The sequence below is a fragment of the Ciconia boyciana genome, chromosome 7 (assembly GCF_034638445.1).
Source record: "Ciconia boyciana chromosome 7, ASM3463844v1, whole genome shotgun sequence".
Lineage (NCBI taxonomy): Eukaryota > Metazoa > Chordata > Aves > Ciconiiformes > Ciconiidae > Ciconia > Ciconia boyciana.
Genome location: NC_132940.1, coordinates 52,930,789 through 52,943,705, shown reverse-complemented (window position 1 = coordinate 52,943,705; position 12,917 = coordinate 52,930,789). Strand labels below are relative to the sequence as shown.

At 39.7% G+C, this 12,917-nt stretch overlaps 2 protein-coding genes across 7 annotated transcripts in view; both read right to left on the bottom strand.

The window, feature by feature from the left end:
- Positions 1-1,136: 1,136 nt before the first annotated feature.
- GP5 (glycoprotein V platelet) lies at positions 1,137-7,679 on the bottom strand. Its single transcript, XM_072866411.1, has 2 exons — positions 6,986-7,679; positions 1,137-3,792 (listed from the first exon to the last, which is right to left on the bottom strand). Exon 2 carries the CDS (start codon positions 3,764-3,766, stop codon positions 1,811-1,813), a length of 1,956 nt encoding a protein of 651 aa, XP_072722512.1. The 5' UTR covers positions 3,767-3,792; positions 6,986-7,679; the 3' UTR covers positions 1,137-1,810.
- A 97-nt stretch (positions 7,680-7,776) lies between these two features.
- Positions 7,777-12,917, bottom strand: part of ATP13A3 (ATPase 13A3) — a 63,664-nt gene continuing 58,523 nt past the window's right edge. For all 6 annotated transcript variants that reach the window (XM_072866405.1, XM_072866404.1, XM_072866409.1 and 3 more), the window contains one exon: positions 7,777-12,171. In XM_072866405.1, coding sequence (XP_072722506.1) covers positions 11,974-12,171 — 198 coding nt within the window. In that variant the 3' untranslated portion in view covers positions 7,777-11,973. The remainder of the gene's footprint in view (positions 12,172-12,917) is intronic.

Below are 12,917 nucleotides of genomic sequence, written 5' to 3'. Positions count from 1 at the left end.
TGAATCCAGTCACAGTTTGCTTCGCACCAGCTGTAGTGACTTGCATTTCTCCACCTTTAGAGATGGCTCTACCTACATTTAGCCAGGCTTGCTAAATTTTGTTAAACCTCACCAGCAAGACGATGATTATTTAACACCATAGAAACACATTGCCTCTTTTCACAGCCTAGAAGAGGAATTCAAGTCCAGCAGCAGAGCACCCTGAAAAAAAGCAGTCCATAGTCTATTCTCATTGCCTAGAGTAGCACACAGCAGGGAACAAGCCACAACCTGCAGCAAATGCAAAGTCTCTTCAGCTCAGGCTTGTAAAGTGCCACTTCAAGGCCATCCAGGAAAGACCTCAATAGTTAGAAAGTCAGTAAGGCTATGAAGAGACTCCTGGAGTACAGGGTCTCCTGCCCAAGGAGCCAGGGAACCACATCCAGAGGCTCTTTAATCCAGCCCTAGCTTCTGAGCACAATGTCAGAGCTTTTAAGAACAAGCTAAGTCACATAATTAAGATAAAAGCTAACGGTTAAATCCAAGAGCTACCAAAGCACATGCAGCCTGACAGCTACCAGCCTACTTACAAACTAAGATACTCCTATCATTCAAATTATTAAAAAACATTTCGGTATGAAGACCAAAACCCACACTATTGCCTCGTAGTTGACTTTGTATATCAACAATTGAAAGGGCTGGAAGTCGGGGAGTAATACTATGGAATAAGAAGAGGTAAAAAGTACCTGAATATGACTGAATATGCTACTGCATACTGCAATTTGATGGAGATGTGCATGTTCACCGGCCAACTTCAAAAAAGGTGGCGACAGTTCAGGGCCCTCAGATCAGGCAGGCTCCCTGCCACTTTGCTGCACGCCTGTGTTTTGCTGGCCAAGCCCAGGAGAGACCATCCGCTTCTCTCCCAGCTCAGTCAAGACCAGCTCTCAAACCAACTATGTTCCTCTGGAGCCAAGCCTCAGTCCTGGGCATCTGCCTGGCACTGCGGTTTCAAGACTCACTGCATCATGCAGCGAGCAACGCCTTGCTTTTCAGACCACTGGTCAAAGTTTAAGGATAGAAATGTTTACTTAAAGTTCAGATTTGTAGTAATGTTACAAAGTTTACAAAAAGCAAACAACAAAATACATCAAGATTATACTTCCTAGCCCAGCATCTTATTTATCTTCCTCTGGTTAAGCTAGAGGAAAAGCACTGTTAGCTTTAATGGTACCCCTTCCTCCTGCCTTGTCCTGGAAAGAGGCTGAGGACAGAAAGCAAAAACTAAGACATTTGCACCATATCATTCTGCCCCCACCTCCATTTTTAAGAGGTCTTTTCCAGCATATTCTCCTAAAAATACTATTTCTTTTCTCAATAAGGAGACAAAACACTGCAGGCAGTATAAGGCATAATAGCTTTTGGAGTACTACAGGCAACCTTTAAAGCACGGTTAAAGCCGTGTTCCTACATTGATGCCACTTCCATCGGAGCAGCGTGAGCACAGCAGCAGGCAGCGGTGTCTGGCAGGGACAGGGCTGCAGTCCAAAGCAGGAAACTAGCAGCACCCACGTAGAGGTCACCACAGGTCTTCTTTCAGCTCTCCCTCTGGGTTCATGCACCAAGTGCTGTAGCAACGTACAGTGATTACAATCACTTTTGGCAAACACTAAGGTACATAAAAGCGCATTTCCATTGTGCTGTAAAAACAAGGTCTTTATGGTTCTTGCTATGAAGATTTGTAATCCATATCTGAATCAAGTGTGAACTGCCCAAATGCTCAAAATGCATCCAAAACAGTGCTTCTAATCCTCTCTTTGGCTGGTATTCTCTACCTTCTTAAAAATTTTATCAGAACTACAGGCTGAGCAGGAGTATTTCTGGAGTGCAAGAGCTGCCTGGTTATACCCATCACATACAGACTGAGCACAATGGTTACACTCTGGAGTGCTAAAATCAAAGTGTGAAGGCACAAAAATAGCTGACAATAAGCAATTCTTTGGTATTCTCTGGTAATAAGCAATTCTCTGGTATTAAAATAGGGCTTAGCACTCCTGGGGGCTGGCAGCTCATCCCACCAGGCAAGAGTAGTTAAATCTGTTCCTCCGACACTGTTGGTTTCTACTTCGACAGCAGGAGAAGCTTGGGTTGGAACATCTGAGAAATGAAACCTAGGCCGTCCAACATCTTGAACATGTGAGTAGGTAAAACCTGGAGCTGCAAGAGGAATTGCTGTGGGTGTGCTGGTATCCATGCTGGACGCCACTGTTACAGTAGTCTCCCAAGATGACGTCAAGTGCTCTGTCACAAGAGAAGTTGAAGCCTGGGAGTAAGTTGAGCTGAACATCTGGTATGTAATGGCTGTGGTTGGCAGGCACTTCAGGTGATGATCTGTTAGAGCCACAAGAGAAATATTCTGTAGTGCCAGCGGGCTGTCACACATTAGAGATGGCACATTTTTAACTATCTCCATGCTCTTCTGCAGCCACTCTTGGAAGCCAAGAATTTGGCAATCACATTTCCAAGGGTTGTGGTCAAGGAAGACTTCTTGCAGCTCAGGTAAAGCAGTAAAGAAATCTCCAGGAAGACACTGCAGCTTAGTACTATTGAGGTAAACTTTCTGAAGGTGCTTGAGATTATGAAAGAGGTTTCTAGGAAGAGCCTCAAGCCTCGAATCAAAAAGGGAAATGTTCTGCAGTTTCTGAAGGCTCAGGAAGATGCCCTCTGGCAGATGGGAAATATTATTTGTATGCAGAGAAAGGCCCCGCAGTTCATTCAGACCACTGAATACATTCTTAGGAAGAACACTAAGCTCTGGATTAAAACTCAGCACAAGAAGCTCTAAATTTGTCAAGTTACTGAACACAAAATCTGGTATTGTCGAGAGCTTTGTGTGGTACAGCCACAGGCTACCAAGATGCCTCATTTCTCCAAACAATACTTCTGGAAGAGACTTCAGTGGGTTCCTGTACAAGGTCAATTTAGACAGGTCATGCAAGTGCAGAAAGAGCCCAGGAGGCAAAACCTCGAGCTTGTTTCTGGAGAGTGTTAGGCTTCTCAGTTTATGAAGACAATGAAACGCATCAGGGGTGATGGAGTGGATGTTATTGGAGTGCAGGAAGAGTTCCAGCAGCTCCTTCAGGCTATCAAACATACCAGACTCTATTGAAGACAGCCTGTTAAAATACAGCATCAGCTTCTCAAGCCTGCTTAACGCACTGAATATATTTCTAGGCAGTGCTGCCAAATAATTTCTTGACAAGTTCAGTACTTTGAGTTTGGCAAGTTTCTTCAGCACACCACTAGGAAGTGCCGTTAGTTGGTTTTTGTTCAAGAAAAGCTCCTCCAAACTAGCTAGTTCATCAAAAATATTTTCTTCGATGGATTTCAACCTGTTATTTTCAATGATCAATTGCTGAAGCTGTACCATGTCATCAAACACTTCTGGGGGAAGTTCGATCAGCTTATTATCTAGCAGCTTCAGGGCTTTTAGCCTTCTCAAGCCTTTAAAAGCCATTGGTGAAATCAGAGAGATGTTGTTTGAAGACAAGACGAGATGCTGCAGTTCCACCATCCTAGAAAAAACATCCTGCAAGTATGTTACATTAGTGTCCGTTATGTGAATTTCTGTCATGTTGCAAGGCAGATGTAACGATTCCAGATCTTTTATGTGGGGACCAGAGCAATGAATTGCATTTTTTGAAGAGCAGTCACATTTCTCAGGACAAATAGATGCATCCAGCTGGAAGAAAAGCTTGATCATCACTGACAAATGAAACACCAACATCCTTGTTGAAGTGCCAGAAACATTAGCTGTTACAAGAGACAAGAGAGAGTCAGGATTTGATCACAGGTAGTTAATAACTTAGCAGCCAAAGTTGTGTGAATATATCATAAAACCTGCAAATGTGTGCAAAATTTCTTTTGGCTTGAAAGCAAACTTCAAAATCTCTATAACTGTTGACTGCAAATATTTCTAAGGTGCTCAGCTTACACTGAGAAGTACAGATAAAGCTCTTTTGTAAATCAAGTATTCCTTGTTTGTATTTGTACTAGTCAAGTATAATAAAAGCATATAAAATCATGAGGAAACTCTAAGTACTCAGAAGGCATATATTTATTTGAACAGAAAAGCATTATACTGTTACACACAGAAAGCCTTTTCAAAAAAAATTATCAAAACATCCTGCACCCACAATATTTTTTTTAATTGTAGGTGACCTGAGGTTTAAAAATAAAGTTTAGCCTGCAAAAATAGATAATGGAGGTAAAAAGCGTGTCCTGTATCTTAAGTGGCCAAAAGCAAAACAGCACACAGTTCTGTTAAATCATCTCTCAGCATTTGCAAATGATCGCTTCTTGGAACAGCCCAAGAACACACAAGAAGCAACAGGCTATTTCTGACGTAGCCTGAAATAACACACAAGAGCTCATGCAGCACAGGACAGTAGTGGGCCTCTGATAACCAGCGAGTCTCATTTCAACAGCTTAACACAATACTAAGTTATCAGTAGCATTAAAAATACAATGAAATGAGAGGAAAGAAATGCCATGAGGTTTGCTAGCTGTACCAATAAAGGTAGATCTGCATGAAACATACCACAAAGTTGGAAAGTTGTATAGATTTCCAAACAAAAAAAAAAAGAACAGGAAAGCAATAATTGTAGCTATAATGGTAATATTTAAAGAACCAAGTCAAACAGAAATCCTCCACAGTTTAGAAATACTTCCTTAGTGAAATCAACAAGTCCAAGTATATCAGAAACTTGGAAGTCAAGCACCCAGCTCATCAGTAGGAGAAGCAGCAGCTGGGACTGCTGGAATAGCTGGACAAGTTCTGCAGACCTAACTGGAAGAGCTGACACCATGCCAGTCTTCAGCCCTGAGAACACTGGGGGAGAGGACGGCTCCATCCCAACATACCCTTTTCTAGGGGCAAGGATGAAGCTGTCCCATACCAACCCCACCAGACATGGGTACAAAAACAATAACTTAAAAAGGAGTAAGTCCGGTAGGAGAGCAGAGCTTCTCACGTGCCTGAACTGCTGACAAGAACATACCACCATGGAGCAAGAACAACTGCTGCATCAAAAAAAGCAAAAACAGAGTACTTGGAAAAAAATTATTCTTGGTTAGTTTCAGAGTACTGAAGACTGGTAAAATCTGCATCCCTCCCTCGGGAAGGGAAGGACACAGCACCTAGTGGTATCAACGACCAGCAACATGGTGCCGCAACGCAAGCTCTCACTGGCCTTTCTACAACTCTTTGAATGAGACGGTAAGTCACCAAAAAAAGGCCTTGAAATTTCACCCTTCCAAAGGACTCTTCCATGTCAAAAAAATAATGTTTCAGAGAATCTTGCCCTCCTAGTAACCCCCATCTGACTCCAAAACTGACCATCTCACATAAACCAGTGATGCCTTCATCTCAACAGAGAAACTCATAAGCCAGCCTGTCCCTGATCCTACCTATCCCCACCTCAGCACGCTGATGAGGAGCACATCCCCACGCACCCAGGGCAAGTACCTCAGCCTCCAGCCCACAGCATGCAGAGCAGGCAGCCAGTGAGCTGCTTCTGGGTGGTGTGGGAGCACAGCCTTCCACATGGGGCAGAAAGGCAACAAGAAATTTCTGTTTCAAGCCCTGACTGTTATCTCAACCTCCACCAACTCAACCCAAGACCACAGCAGAACGACAGGATTCAGTGAGACGAGAGAAATAAGCATCTAGAGAACCAAATGGGGAAAGAAAACCCCAAACTGTTATGCTACAGACTGCAAATGCAGGTCCCTCGGAGCCATGACTGCAGGCCAGAGTCTGTAAAATAAGAAACAGGCTAACACTAGTCTGTAGACTGGGGATGTCCATTTTGCCGGTCTCATAACAAAAGGTAAGAGAATATTCAACGAGACAAGGTTAGACACTCAGAAGTGCTAGAAGACATACATTTTCACAAGCAAACAATGGCATGGTAGAAATTATTTGCAAGAGCTTAAGGCCACAAGAACATGACTAGCACAGGAACTGAGTAATCCTGTAGCTCTCATCTAGAGCTGCTAATGGTATTTTTTGAAGAAATATTTAAACTTCCACAATTGAAGATTTTAATAGTAGAGAATCCAGTAAGATCCACGTAAGGGTCATGCTTATGTATTCCCATGTATTAAAACTTTCTCAAACCCTCACATGAGACACCTGCCATTCCAGAAAGGACACCAGCCTGCGTGGTGATTTACCATATTCTCGTCTACAGCCTCTTTCCCCTTCTACCGCCCTCTTAATCTTTCTCAAGACTATGAAAGGATGCCAGAATTAATACACTAATACTGTTAGTATATTAAAAGTCACAAATCAGTTTTGAACTTAGTTTCAAAGATACTGAACACATGTATCATTTACTAGGGTGCTTAACTTCTTTACTTTCTTGCAAGTTTCTAAACTCGTATGAGCTTGAAAAAGGAATTTTGAACCATACCTTAGAAACTTATCTGCTTTTTAGAGGAAGTTACTAGGAGCATAGCAGGCAATCAGGCTTCACCATGATTCTGCACTTTAAATGGGAAGTAAAACAGCAAAACACATCCTCTAGATAACACTTTCACCCATATTTGTGTAACTACTGTGAAAGGCCAAAGAATATTTTAAGCTTCAGAGCAGATTTTGCCTACATTTAGTTGTGTAAGCAACCAGCTTCCATAGATTGTATGCAACTCCAAAAGTAGAACTTGAGATCACTCACAAAACAGGAGAAAATTTGAAGTCACACATGCAACAGCACATAAAACACTTGTAGCTTCGTTGACAGTGATATTAGAGTATGTGCTTCAACCAACTCAATGCAAATCTGGCTAGAGTCAGAAATCTATATTTCAATTCTGACGTATGATCAGAAAGAAATTTCAAATTTTTTAGACGCTTAGTTTCACCACAGCCTGCTGCACAGGTGCATTAGGTTTTGAAGGAGTGGACACATCAACTTTAAACAACCAAGTGATTGATATGTACCTTCACAAGGCTGCTCTGACTTTTACTTTCTTGCAGGACTGGAGTCAAAGCAATTTGAGCAAGGAATGAAAAGTTTTCTACTTAACCCTTTGGCTAAGCAATCCAGGGTTGACCCATTTGGCTTCTGTTTTTCCTCCAAGTCTTCTGTAGGCACAGGCCAACAAAACCTAAAGCCTGAAAGATTCTGAAGAGAGAAAAGCTTTAAGTTTTCAAAATATGAGCTTGAAATCAAAAGATTAAGTTTTTGTAATGAAGTAACCAGGTATTTCAAACATCTTATCTTCAAGTTTAAAATAATGTGCTCTGTTAATGAATGTTTAAACAGAAGGTGAGCTGCAGGATGGAAAAGATGTCTTCATTTCCGTGTGACTTTTCTGAAGATGACTGCAACAACAGTGCCAGCTCACAGCCAGGAACATTTGCCCAAGAGTCTTTTCAAGATAATGCCTCCCACGCGTCAAAGAACAGAAGGAACATCTGGATAACAGAAGGTGGAAACAAGCTGCTATCACATGTACAGGGTCTGGCTTTAAAACAGCTCTCAAGCCACCAGATAAAAGTACGGTCAATATTACCCTACAGCAGAACAGCAGTGCTACCACATGCACTGCTAACGCATGGCATGCATACTTCTCCACCCCCATCTTCAAAAATACAGAGGCACTGAACAAGGTACCCATGACATCAGTGGGATTAAGTCTGTATTCTTCAACAAGCTTTGGATCTAACTGTATAAAGAATAATTAAAAACAATTTCATGAAACTAATGAAAAGAGTTAAAATATCTGTTCATTTTAATTTTATTTTCAAAGAGCTTCAGTCACAAAAATGATTTACAAGTCTATTTACAATTCTATTGTACAGTTATTTATGTATGCCTCTTGACAACAGGGTACCATTCTAGAGCAGCAATACATATTTTAAATACAAAGATGTACTATCATTTCAGATTTAAAAATAAAAAGGAAGCTGAGCTTCTAGAGAGCGCTGTAATGATGAGCCTTTTAATCTGTGTTAGGCTTCGGGAATTCATGACAAACTGAGTAGTTTCTGGTTCACATAATTATCAAACAAGCCGCAGTTTGTTGAAAATAGCTTTAAAAACCTGAAGCTTTACTGTATAAAATCAACATATTCAAGACTCTAAAAATTGTCAAAAACCTACAGCTTTCCCTTAGACATACAAAAGCCTAAGTTTACAATTCAGAATTTCATGGGAGAAATCCTACAGAACTTTAGCTCTCTCATTTTGTGATGACCAACATAAGCATTAAAAATTTGCAGCATAAAAAGGACTCCACATCTGCTTAGTATTATACTGTATACGCATATACAGTACAGGATTATTTACCCAATTTGGGATGACTGTTCAGCACAACCTTCATGAAGACAGAAAAAAAATAAATAGAATTAAAAATTCAACAACTTTTTAAAAAGTGCAACAGTAAGAGTTTCCAATTTAAAGTTATAATGAATATGGACAGCCAGTTCTGTGGGTGTTTTAGCCGCTTCTACTCAAGCATTATTTGCAGCATTTTCTTTACAGTAGATTTAGTTCTATAGTACATGAAACTAGAGTTACTGCTAATTGAATCTGAAGGGAAGAGGAAAAAAAAAACCTTTAAAAATAACCCTGAGGGATATACAATTTAATGATCTTGCAATTTGTTTCTAAAAAGTAACATTTATTATTTAGCAATTGCTTTTCTGGGTAGACCAGTCCTTTAAGTATGTGCATAAATAATATTTAAAAACCAGTAATATTTACAAATCCTAATAAATCAAAGTAAAATACGTACAAATTAAAGTCTGCATACATAAATAATTTAATAATAAATCAAACTCCTCAACATAAGGCCAAAATATACAGCAGGAAGAAAATGTCTACCAAATATCTAGTGGAGATCACTAAATTGGTCTGTTCACCTGAATTTAGACTTCTAAGATGAACATTAGAAGAGATTCTTTTCACTACAAACTGAATTTCATCTTACTTCAAAGCAGAAACTGAATACGCTAGTGTAGTTCTAGTTTGCTGCATTTCTGAAAACCAGAAAAACTAAACTGCTCAAAATGAGAAAAATTATAGGTGGCCAAACTCAGCTCTTGGGCAGGAAGGCATAAGTCCCAATAATTGCAGAAGATGCAAAAGCTTATTTTGTGGCTGAACTTGCAACAACAAGAAGAATTCTCAGAAAAGCTGATTTATTATTCTTGACTAAGTGTCAGAAGCAAATAGGTCAGAGCTCAAGCATGCAACCTCAAGAACATTTACTAACTCTGAACACATACCTTGAGGAAACTAGCTCCCATTTGCAAAATATTCAAGTTTAAATAGGCTCATGACCCATTAGTCACTCAAGTGGAGACACTGGGCAATATCAGTTTTAGTAAGAGTTCCCCAAAATGTTCTCTGAAGACAAGCCCACCTTATAACCTCTTTCCTCCTCACTTTCTAGATAAGTCTAATAAAATAGAATAAGATTGGAAGACTAGCTTCAGAAGCCAAACAAGCTGAGAGAAATTATCAGTTTAGAGAAAGTATTAAGCAAAAGCATATAAAAGGGAAAGACACATATATTTTCTTTCACTTCTGATGGAACAACCAAGCTAAAATGGCAAATGAAATGGAAAGCAAAAGCTTAAGGATAAGTCACAGCTCTCAGGTCCAAGATGCATAGCTTCACAACATTTTTCAACTAAAATATTCTTTTTCTTTAAATTTGAATACTACTTACGCAGCTAAGAATTATTCTTCATCAATCATTCCATGCTACAAAGATTTTGTAAAATCAACAGACAGAAGTTAGCCAACTGACTCAAGTTCATGATTAATAAATTTATCAGAGTCCACAAATGCAGACCCCTTAAAAGCTACCAATGTTGTTCGATGTTTATGACCCTAAGAAGCCAGGATAATAAGACTTTTACATTGCTCTGTTGAATCAATGTTAAGAAAACCACTTCCCTCTTGCTCCTGCTCCACCCCTCAAAAACAAACAACAACAAAATCAGGAAAAGAGCGGACAGCTGGACTAGAGGATAGTACACTATATGCATACTATTTATGAGGAGCAAGCGCTAATAACAAACTCCCAAGCTCTAGGAAAAAGTCTTCCAAACCATTTAGCACCACTTTTAATTTTCCCATTGGCACAGTATGTTCAACACTGCAGAAACCGGAACACAAGCAGTGGGGAACACTGTCCATACTGCCTTACAGAACAGCACAAGGGAATAAGGCCTGACCTGAAAAATTCCCCTTATTAAAACAATGCTGGAATGGAATCGACTCCACAGGAATTTTAAAAAAACAAAACCAACCAAGAAAAACACCCCACCAAACAAAAAAAAACCCCAAAACTTCAAATTCCATCATCAGAATACACACAATTCAAATGGATCCCAGCTGGCCAGGGAGTTTGGGGCCCTCCTTCCACAACTACCCTAAAGGACCCACTTCCTTCTCTAAAGGATCTCTACAGAATCGTGACTCCTCCAGACCCCAGATGCCCTCCCAAAGCTTGGAGGTGTCTGAACCAGTCACTTGCACATGGTCAAAACAGATCTATCAAGAGTAGGTATTTTTATCATCTTCCCAAAGACAACTTTTCTGAAAGTTTAGCAAGCTGAAGATGGTTTGGAGATAAGTAATTTGTGGTTTAAAGAAAAAAAAGGGGGGGGGGGGTTTAAGCTCTGCACGCGAAGACAATGCCTGCTTCTACATCTTTGCAGATCTATTTTTCTAGTGGTCTTGTGTTTTTACACCGCCTAATGGCAAAATGATGTATCGCTACCCCAAGTGCTTAAGCAGCATTATTGGTGATGCAAGCTTTTCTTTTTTCTTTTTTTTTTTTTTTTAATAAAATTCACATAAGCCTTATAGTTCTGCAGCAAGACAGATTTTAGCTCATCTATTTTATCTTAATTTTGTTTCATACAGCTACATATAGTGCTTAAGACACTGACAAACTCTTTGAAATGCATATGTTCTTAACATGCACAAATCCCAAGCGGGGCATGTGAAAATATTCCTCCCTGCCACCCCCATTTCCCTTTCAGCAGTAACTCTGGCCTTACTACTTCAAGGTATATAGGAAAATTATCTTAAGATTTACAAATTAAAAATGGTCCACAAAAGGATAATCCAACCCTTCTGCTGGAAAAAGCAAAGTCTGTGGAGAAATGCATAGCTAAATGTAATAAAACATGAGACAGAAGACAGTGTTAAGATTCTCCAGCCTTCCTTCTCCAAAAACTTCAGAGCGTAGCCAAATGCGTCCTCCTCTGGAGGCCACCTAAGCCCTTCCTTGGGGTTAGCTAGAAAAGAAGTTTAAGAACCCACCTGAAAGCAATGTGCTTTCTTCTTAAGGACAGAGCATATTGCTTCTATAGCATTCCCAGTTCCTGCTGTGGCAGACTAAAGAATTGAAACTTAAAATCCAAACTTTACACCTGGAAACACTCCTTACTAGTAGGGACAAACTTAGAGGTACACACACCAAAACTTTAGAACCGTTCTGAGGCACAAAGCTTTCCAACAGTGAATATTAAAAAAAAGGCATGACAAGGTTATTATGTGCCTCCAGTACTACCATGAAACCATTACATCATAGGGTTTACATGAACACATGCCCAGGTAAGCAGGTTAGAACAATGATTAAGATACTCCAGGCAAATAAAGCAAATAAAGTGAACCTGTTTTAACTGCCCTGCAGTTTAAACCTTCAAATACATCTCACTTAGGAGTAATGAAATTTGAAAGAAGGTGAAGGAAACATCATCATTTTTGTTCTGCCTAAGGTAACCTACATTTTTAAAATTTGTAGCCATCAGATGTCTGGCTCTGAACTTTGTATTCAGAGAGACAAAACAGTTGGAAATATCTGCATTAGAATTTGACATTTAGTATACTGCAATTTCAAATAAAGCCTTAAAATTACATTCTTCTGAATACTGCTAAAGACACATGCCACCAAGGTCCACTGTTACGTTACAGTGATGATTTGATATGAACCATTTTCTTGGGATGGTACTTTCGCTTCTGTTGTTGTTTGGGGTTTTGGTGGCCATTCTGGATCAACCAGCAGTTCCTGAGCTAGATGCATATACTTGGCTTTTGGTGTCTTCTCTCTACAACCAAACAGGGAAGAAAGGAAACAGACTCCACAGCGATCCACAGCCTCCTGCAGAAGTGAACAGATTTGAAAACTGGATTACCATAAGGAAAAAACCTAATACAACTAACAATACAATAAATCACTAGAAAAAAACTTTTATTTTAGTTTCTAATTTACTATTTCATTGTCCCATTGGACCTAGAAAGTGTAGTACAGAAACTCTTCTGTTGTGTCATCTCTTCTATACTATGGTAGCAATAACATTTAAAAAACATTAAGAAAAACCAAGTATTCTGCATTATCATAACGTCTAAGGACACCAACAGCTTTTATGCATATTTTATAATAGTTTCAATAAACACAGGTATAACCATCATGTAATGGTGCCTGCTACTGTTGAAGAATAAAAGCCTGGTCTAGAAAAAGCAGTCAAACTCCCAGTCTCAGAACACTTTTTAAGCAATGAATAGTTTAACTGAAGGCAGCCAGTCAGCCAAAAGTGGCAGAATTTAACTTGCTGATACTGTGAAACCCAAGTCCTACAGGTATTAATAGCTATTAAAACAGACGCAAATTATTGAACTTAAGTCTTCCTTCCTATTTTTCCTCTCCCAGTCCTAAATGCATGTAACTTAACTAGCTGGAGAAGAGAAACACCATTCCTCATTCTCAAGACTGGATCCCTCTCATGTCTCAGAGAGCACCTGTAGTCTGCAGGGCTGACATTTTAATAGATATATATTCTATGGTTTTCTTCATGCTCTGAATTCCTATCAACTGGTGAACTGAACCAAACATGAGCCTTAAGCACA

Coding starts and splice junctions, on each gene's coding strand:
- GP5 (XM_072866411.1), bottom strand. CDS start 3,766: ATGTTGGTGTTTCATTTGTCAGTGATGATCAAGCTTTTCTTCCAGCTG.